The sequence below is a fragment of the Poecilia formosa genome, unplaced genomic scaffold, assembly GCF_000485575.1.
Source record: "Poecilia formosa unplaced genomic scaffold, Poecilia_formosa-5.1.2 Scaffold39, whole genome shotgun sequence".
NCBI classification, from domain to species: Eukaryota; Metazoa; Chordata; class Actinopteri; order Cyprinodontiformes; family Poeciliidae; genus Poecilia; species Poecilia formosa.
The window spans coordinates 2,791,235-2,798,256 of record NW_006799978.1 but is presented as its reverse complement, the minus strand read 5'-3'; the positions used below and the strand labels follow the sequence as shown (position 1 = coordinate 2,798,256).

At 40.3% G+C, this 7,022-nt stretch overlaps 2 protein-coding genes across 4 annotated transcripts in view; both read right to left on the bottom strand.

The window, feature by feature from the left end:
- eif4ea (eukaryotic translation initiation factor 4ea) overlaps positions 1-1,406 on the bottom strand; it is a 4,906-nt gene extending 3,500 nt beyond the window's left edge. The window contains exons 1-3 of one of the 2 annotated variants that reach the window (XM_007551068.2): positions 1,301-1,406; positions 517-617; positions 163-258 (exon numbers count right to left, since the gene is read on the bottom strand). In XM_007551068.2, coding sequence (XP_007551130.1) covers positions 163-258; positions 517-617; positions 1,301-1,318 — 215 coding nt within the window. In that variant the 5' untranslated portion in view covers positions 1,319-1,406. Of the gene's footprint in view, positions 1-162; positions 259-516; positions 618-804; positions 1,223-1,300 lie in introns of those variants that run through there. The other variant, XM_016670945.1, reaches the window with a different exon arrangement.
- Positions 1,407-2,485: 1,079 nt separating this feature from the next.
- LOC103137353 (alcohol dehydrogenase class-3) lies at positions 2,486-6,162 on the bottom strand. Of its 2 annotated transcripts, XM_007551067.2 has the most exons (9): positions 6,056-6,162; positions 5,435-5,536; positions 4,376-4,517; positions 4,215-4,302; positions 3,907-4,126; positions 3,243-3,503; positions 3,039-3,174; positions 2,822-2,960; positions 2,486-2,692 (listed from the first exon to the last, which is right to left on the bottom strand). In XM_007551067.2, exons 1-9 carry the CDS (start codon positions 6,071-6,073, stop codon positions 2,668-2,670), a joined length of 1,131 nt encoding a protein of 376 aa, XP_007551129.1. In that variant the 5' UTR covers positions 6,074-6,162; the 3' UTR covers positions 2,486-2,667. The 2 variants fall into 2 exon arrangements, with proteins under 2 accessions (XP_007551129.1, XP_016526430.1); XM_016670944.1 differs by lacking the exon at positions 6,056-6,162 and having other exon boundaries at positions 5,435-5,581.
- Positions 6,163-7,022: the final 860 nt, after the last annotated feature.

Genomic DNA, 7,022 nt, shown 5'->3' with positions numbered 1-7,022 from the left:
CGCGCCCCCTAGTTTCCAAACTAGGGGGCGCGCCCCACAGTTTGGGAACCTCTGACATAGAGAATATACATCTGATGCAGAACCTTCTTAATATTCATCTTCAAAGTTTTGAATTGATATGAGAATGAGTCTGGTCTTCTATGAAGCGGTAAATCTACTCACGCCCAGAAGTCTTCAACGGTGTCGAACTTGGAGATGAGCCGGAGGTTGGCCTGCCACGTTTTGCTTTTGTCATTTTTGAAGAACCACAGAGCCCACCTGGAAAAACGAGAAGACCCTCAGAGAAGCACGGCTGCGTGCAATATTTGGAAACTGCATAAATCTTTATCTGTGCAGCTTTCATGCTGGGCTCAAACACATCATGTTCAAACGATCTGTCATAAATCACAACAATAGGCAAACAGACATTTATGCCCCAGTCATAAACCTCACAAATTTGACCTTAAAATGAACAACAATTTAATAAAAATGTTTTTTAAACTTATTTTGTAGCAGAGACATGAAAGAAGAACTTGCCTGTTTTGTAAAGGATGTTTGATGTAACCTTCAGGACTCACAACCTTCTGCAGAGTTTTCTCACAGTTCTCCTTTTCCGAATTAACAGGAACTGAACTCGTCTGTTTGGAGGAAGATAAACACTTTTGAAGAAACAGAAAAAAGGGTTGATAAACTGATGGAAAAATGGATAGATACCAGGACAGGAAACTACCTCAATTTGGATCTGGAAAATAGCTTCCAGACTGGGTTCATCTCATGTCAGCCTCCGTTTCAAATAATAATAAATTCAATATTAAATAGACCCACAGATTTCTGGTTGCCAAAAACTTTTGCTTGCCAGAAGTGACGGGAACCGAGCTTTAACCCCACATCACCAGGAGCAGAACCAGCTGACGTAAACGTTAACGTCCTACTCCAGTCCGGGTTCTCATTCATTCCAACAGCAACAGTTTGATTCACCGACTCAACTGTTCTAAACGGTCCGAATAAATCTATGATGTGTGGTTCCGAATCAAACGTAACTCCGGTGTAAGTTCTGGTAAAAGCAAGTTCAGCAAGCAGTGATTGAACCGAACAACTCCATTGAAATCATCTTGTTGGATCCGTGACACTAACTTCATGTGAAGCTAACGAGCTAGCTGGCAGAGTTTGGACCTTCATCCGCTTTTCTGGTTCCCGCTTCGAACCGCCACTAACTTTCCCTTCACTGTATGTGTGTTGAGTGGTGGATAAATTCTGTTTTCAGGCCCGTCACAGCCCACCTGGACCGATTCGGCTAACAACAGGGATGTATGGGACTCACCATTACAGCGGTCGCCATCTTCTGGAGTCAATTTTCTGCTTTTTGGCGTGTTAAAATAGTTTCAGGTTGCGCATGCGCACTCGGATTTACAGAAAAAGAACATGTTCACCCCAAACATATTTTAAAAAAATCAATAAAAAAAAGTTATGCATTGAGAAATTATTCTGCATGGTTTATTTGAAGAATATGAAATAACTTAAATAACAAGAAAAAAATACTGTAAATTGTAGAATTTTGCAAATATATGTACATACTTATTCACTTCAGTTAAAAAAATATTTTGAGGTAAATTAAATGTTTTAACTCAATCTTCAGAGTTGTAGATGCTCCTGTAGTAGTCAGTAGCACGACGGTTCTGAAGAAACCTCTGACTGAAGACACTCTGGTGCTGTGCTAATTAGCAGAAGGGGTTGTTTCCTTTCAAAGAATTATAATTGAATTAATTCCTAACCTCATTTGTTAATTTTAGGGAACCAGGAAATGTAGTTCAAATCACACCTGCAGGGATTAAATTAACAGAACAGGTGATAAAGATGGGCTGACAAGATTGACACACTTCATCAATAATTAATGCTTTTAACCTTCTGGAGTTTTTCAGTTTAACCTTTCAGCACCCTATAGTCGTGATGCCTTTATGAACCCACTGGAAAGCCCAGAACCCGTCTACTCCAGAAGAATATCTGTTGAATCAAAGGCTGCCAGAGAGAGAGGGCCCACAGCTGGCAGAACCAGGAGCAAAAGCTGCTCTAGAGAAAGTCACCTGCCTCCAGACTGAACGCTCTGCACTTTTCTGTCTGTTCAGTGACGCATGGTGTTTTCTGGCATCAGAACAAAGTCCAAATGAGTTTAGTTTTTAAGAGGAAGACGTGAAGATCTTCAGTCACTCTGAACTTTCAATTTCCTGTTTCACTTTAACAATGAAATGAGATCAATAAGATAAACCTGAAAGCTGCTGCTTCAGTTCCTCCCACATTATTGATGTGCAACGATAAGGCACACTTTCTACATTTAATAATGTAGGAGTTTTCAGTTTCTACGTGTAGGAGCTCCTAATGCATGGTGTGTGAGCTTCAGGAAGACTCATCTTTCAGTACTAAATACATTTCATTTCAAGAATAAGCACCAAACTTGTTTTTGTCAAGTCAGAAAATGACCATACATCATTAAAAGACAAATAGTCAAAAGTAGCAAGTTAAATGTTTTAATAAGATTTTCTAAACAGAGTTCATGATTTAACGGTTCTGCTGTTAAAGAGCTTCTTCTAAACACTGGAATTTATATCCAAATAAGTGTGGAGAGGCAAGTGCTGGAACTGGTACTGGGATGGAGCTTCTTTAAGGCTGGATGTGACAAATGTTTTAGGCAGATCACAAAGTCAGCACGCTCCGGATGCTGCAAACAAACAAAAGGCAGAAAAGGCATCAGGATACAGACAAAGCATAATGCAATAAAACTAACGCTATTAAAACTAAAACCACAGCATAATGGTCTGACTGATTTGCATGATTATCAGTTTTCTACCTCTTTCCGGCGTGCATCAGGTCAAATGCTTCATTGATCTTCTCAAACGGCAGAGTGTGAGTAACAAACTCGTCCACCTTCAACTTTTTATTCATGTATTCTTCCACCAGTTTAGGAACGCTCTCCACACTCTTCCAGCCTGGAGGAACAACAGCTTCATTGAGGGACAGAGTTACAGACTGAAGCCTCATCAGAAAGCTTCAGAAGTGTTCCCCACCTCCGAACGCCGTGCCCCTCCACACTCTGCCCGTCACCAGCTGGAACGGCCTGGTGGAGATCTCCTGTCCCGCTCCTGCCACGCCGATGATGACGCTCTCCCCCCAGCCTTTGTGACACGCCTCCAGAGCAGCTCTCTGAGGAGAGACGGTCATGTTGCTGCAATCCATTTATCATCTCATCTCAACCAGTAACAACGTCTCACCATGATTTGCACATTTCCGATGCATTCGAATGAGTAATCCACGCCGCCGTCAGTCATCTCCACCAGAACCTCCTGGATGGGCCTGCTGTGATCCTTCGGGTTCACAAACTCTGTGGCTCCAAACTCTTTGGCCTTCTCAAACTTGTCGGGGTTGATGTCAACACCAATGATTCTGGTTGCTCCAGCAACCTTGCAGCCCATGATGGCAGCCAAACCGACGGCGCCAAGTCCGAACACAGCGCACGTGGAACCGGGTTCGACCTGTGAGAAGGGGCCAACATTTCTGAGAATTAATGGCTGAAATTATAGGATAATGGTGTGACTAGTCGATTTGTAGACAGAAAATTCACTTGTTTCGGTTGGTGAAATCTTACACAACACCACAGATAAAGATCTTAATTTCTTGGTTATTTGGAACCTGTTGGCAACATCAGGCCAGCATGAAAACTGGGAATCAAATATGCATAATGCATTTGTTTTATGAATAATTCTGCAACAAAGTATCAGGGCATTTCATAATTTGTTTATTTTTCTTTTAAATTAAGCTTTTTTTTTAATTCTTTTCTGTGTTTATATTGTTTAGACGCAAAACATCCTTGAGCACCCTAGTAGTAGTAAGATTAATAATAGTTTTATTTCCTGATGAACCGCCTCCGAGACTCACCTTGGCAGTGTTCAGAGCAGCTCCATAACCCGTGGAAATCCCACATCCCAGAAGGCAGACTTTATCCAGCGGAGCTTTCTCATTAACCTTAGCCAGCGAGATGTCGGCCACCACCGTGTACTCAGAGAAGGTGCTGGTCCCCATGAAGTGGAACACCTGCTTCCCTTTGCAGGTGAAGCGTGACGTCTTGTCGGGGAGCAGGCCCTGACCCTGGGTGACTCTGCAGGTTGAAGAAACATGGTGGATCCATGAGGACACATTCTTACTAATGTCTGAGTTTCCATTCGGTTTGTGTTTTTAAATGTCACCTAATTTTCTGGCACAGGTTGGTCTTTGGGTTTTTGCAGAATTTGCATTCACCACACTGAGGCACATATAAAGGGATGACAGTATCACCTGGGAGAGAATAACTCTGAATTAAAAACACAAATAACACAGCCCACCTGTATATTTATGCACCGTTCCTTACCTGGTTTGAACTTAGTGACGCCCTCACCAACGCTCTCCACAGTTCCAGCACCTTCATGTCCGAGGATGACAGGGAAAAGTCCCTCTGGGTCACTGCCACTCAGGGTGTAAGCATCGGTGTGACAAACCCCAGTAGCAAGAATCTAGGAGGTTTAGCAGCACATTATGAGCCTTTTATATTTCAGATATTAACCAACTTACAGGACAGAACAAATTATTACAGTAGGAAAGATAAATTATTGAGGAGAACTTTATGACTCTTACAGCTTCAGTGTGTGTGTCGTAGAGTAGCAACCAATATGTTAAGACCATAAAAAAATAGTACTGTACTTTAATAATTCAAAGAGCAACAAAAACTGGAATAAGAAATATTCTGCTTAAAGAGTAAAAAGTCTTAAAATGCAAACTGTGGTTTTCAGTTCAAGAATACTTGATACATGTCAGAATTTGATGCAGCCTGAAGTATCAGCATATTTTAAAAGGGTTTCCCTGCTGGGTTATGAGCTTATAATGAGTAAAAAGCAGGTGACATTCTGGATCCTGTTTGAGGCGTTCACAGTGAGTCTGGATCTGGAAGATGTGGTTCTGATAGAGGAAGAGGCCGGATCTTCCACTTACACCTTGGAAAATATCCAGAAGCCCAACTTAGAAATTTAACACTTTGTTCTTAGAGAACTTCTGGCATTTTTGTCAATAAGTTTAGACTTTATAGTGTCAGAAATTATAGTCAGTAATTAATGACAGCAAATCATAAAGTAAATGTATGATCGTTTTAATATTACGAATGTATGCTTTGAATCATTAAAAAAAAAATCTTATTTTACAACTTCTTTTCTTGTAAACATTTAAAATTAGCTAATCAATTTCTGAGCGTTTTGGCAGTAATTTTCTCCTCATGAACAACATTTTCCACATTTATCCTCACATCAGAATCCACAAACTGAACAGGTTTGAATGGAAAGCAAAGGGCCTAAAAATGACATCAGAATGCTCATTCAAGAGGGATTACTTTAATATTCACCACTTTAGAAAATTGGGCTAAAATCAGATTAAAATTCACCTTAATGCGAACTTCATGAGCCTTGGGTGGAGCAACCTCCACCTCCTCAATGGAGAGAGGCTTCCCTGCTTCCCAGGCAACAGCTGCCTTGCATTTGATCACCTGCAGGAAAAGAAATGGAGAATTAAACATCAACTATGTGTTGCAACAAGAACAAGTACCTCCTGTTATGCTGTGCATGCCAAAGGTCCCACAGTGCAGTCAGTTCCTGTATTTTCCTGCTGAAGCCTCTCGCTGCTTAGTTTAGTTTAATCTCTGCAGTTAACAGAGCTGCGTGATGCTCATTTTACCGCCAACAGAGAAATGCTTTAAATGTTGTTTTCATTGCATTACTTTTGCTTAAATCAGAGGAAAGACGGAGACCACGCTTAAGTGGCAGAAGCGGGGGAATCCTGAAAGTACCAGCTGGAACCGACCTGCTAAAGGTCCCTGCTGCTCAGTCTGCAGACCCAAATTCTTTGTTGTGATTCATTCAACACGCTTCTGTAAAAACCTCCATCTTGGCTCTCAGAACTTCAAGCTCTAACTAAACATGAACACTTTTAAAGCGTTTACTTTTCTGTCTTCACGCGGAGTAAAAATGCATACGAAATATTTCTGGTTTAGTTTGTGGAAACTTACTTTCCCAGCTGTCTCCATGTTCGTTCCTTCTGCAGCGAGGAGGCGGAGGATGCCGAGCAGCCGTAAAGGACTCAACCTCTAAGCCTATCAGAAGCGACAACGCTCAGCGTGCGTATGACGTCAGCTTGGTTAAAGGAGCGAAAACTGGGTCGAACAAGATGTTATAAATCATCTCAGCCTGTTAATAATTTGTATTTTACGCAACAAATCTACATAAATTTGGACCTGAGCCAAAAGGTAGCCAGAATATGTTTTATGACAATTTAAATTGAAAACCACCTGTCATTGTACCGTTACTAAAAAAAAAAAATCTCTGGGATTTACAATAGAAAACAAATGGATGGAAATAAAATATAACTTTTGCTTTACTTCCTCTCTCTCTCTCTCTCTCTCTCTATATATATATATATATAGCTCCTTTTTGCTTTATATTGTTTGTTTTGAATTTACTTCTGTTGCCTGTTAGTTTCAACATTTCCCATTAAAAATAATCCAACTGTACTTGATGCTCACTGAAGAGGTTCCAGGAAGTGAATATCCTGTTACATAAAACTGTTTTAAAATAAATGTTATGCTCCAAGTCTATTCACCTCTTTATATTCTCATTTTCTATCTACTTGTCATCTCACCCTTTCTACTTCCAGCAGGACCTTTAAACAAACCATTTCCTCCCAAATCATTCTGTCCATGGCAGGTGTTTTAATTACCAGTTCATGTGCATAATCAATTGTCACACATTATGCAGATAATTATTCTAATATTCAAATCATGCACCTAAATTGTATATTATCTGTGAACTGTTTTGCACTCTCTTCTATTTATATCTTATTACTGAATATTACTGGTAAGGAAAAATTCCTGCACTTATGGTTTAAATCCTTCTATATAAATATATATATATATGTATACCGCTCAAAAAAATAAAGGGAACATTTCACTTTAATTTTGTGTGTGGCTCCAAATCCAG

Bases quoted from the DNA above. Each gene is read 5' to 3' on its own strand.
- LOC103137353 (XM_016670944.1), bottom strand. From the start codon at position 5,566: ATGTTTAATTCTCCATTTCTTTTCCTGCAGGTGATCAAATGCAAGGCA. The intron at 3,175-3,242 runs GTGAGACGTTGT...GTCTCTCCTCAG, and splicing joins TCGGAAATGTGCAAATCATG to AGAGCTGCTCTGGAGGCGTG. The intron at 2,961-3,038 runs GTGGGGAACACT...TTGTTCCTCCAG, and splicing joins GAGGGGCACGGCGTTCGGAG to GCTGGAAGAGTGTGGAGAGC.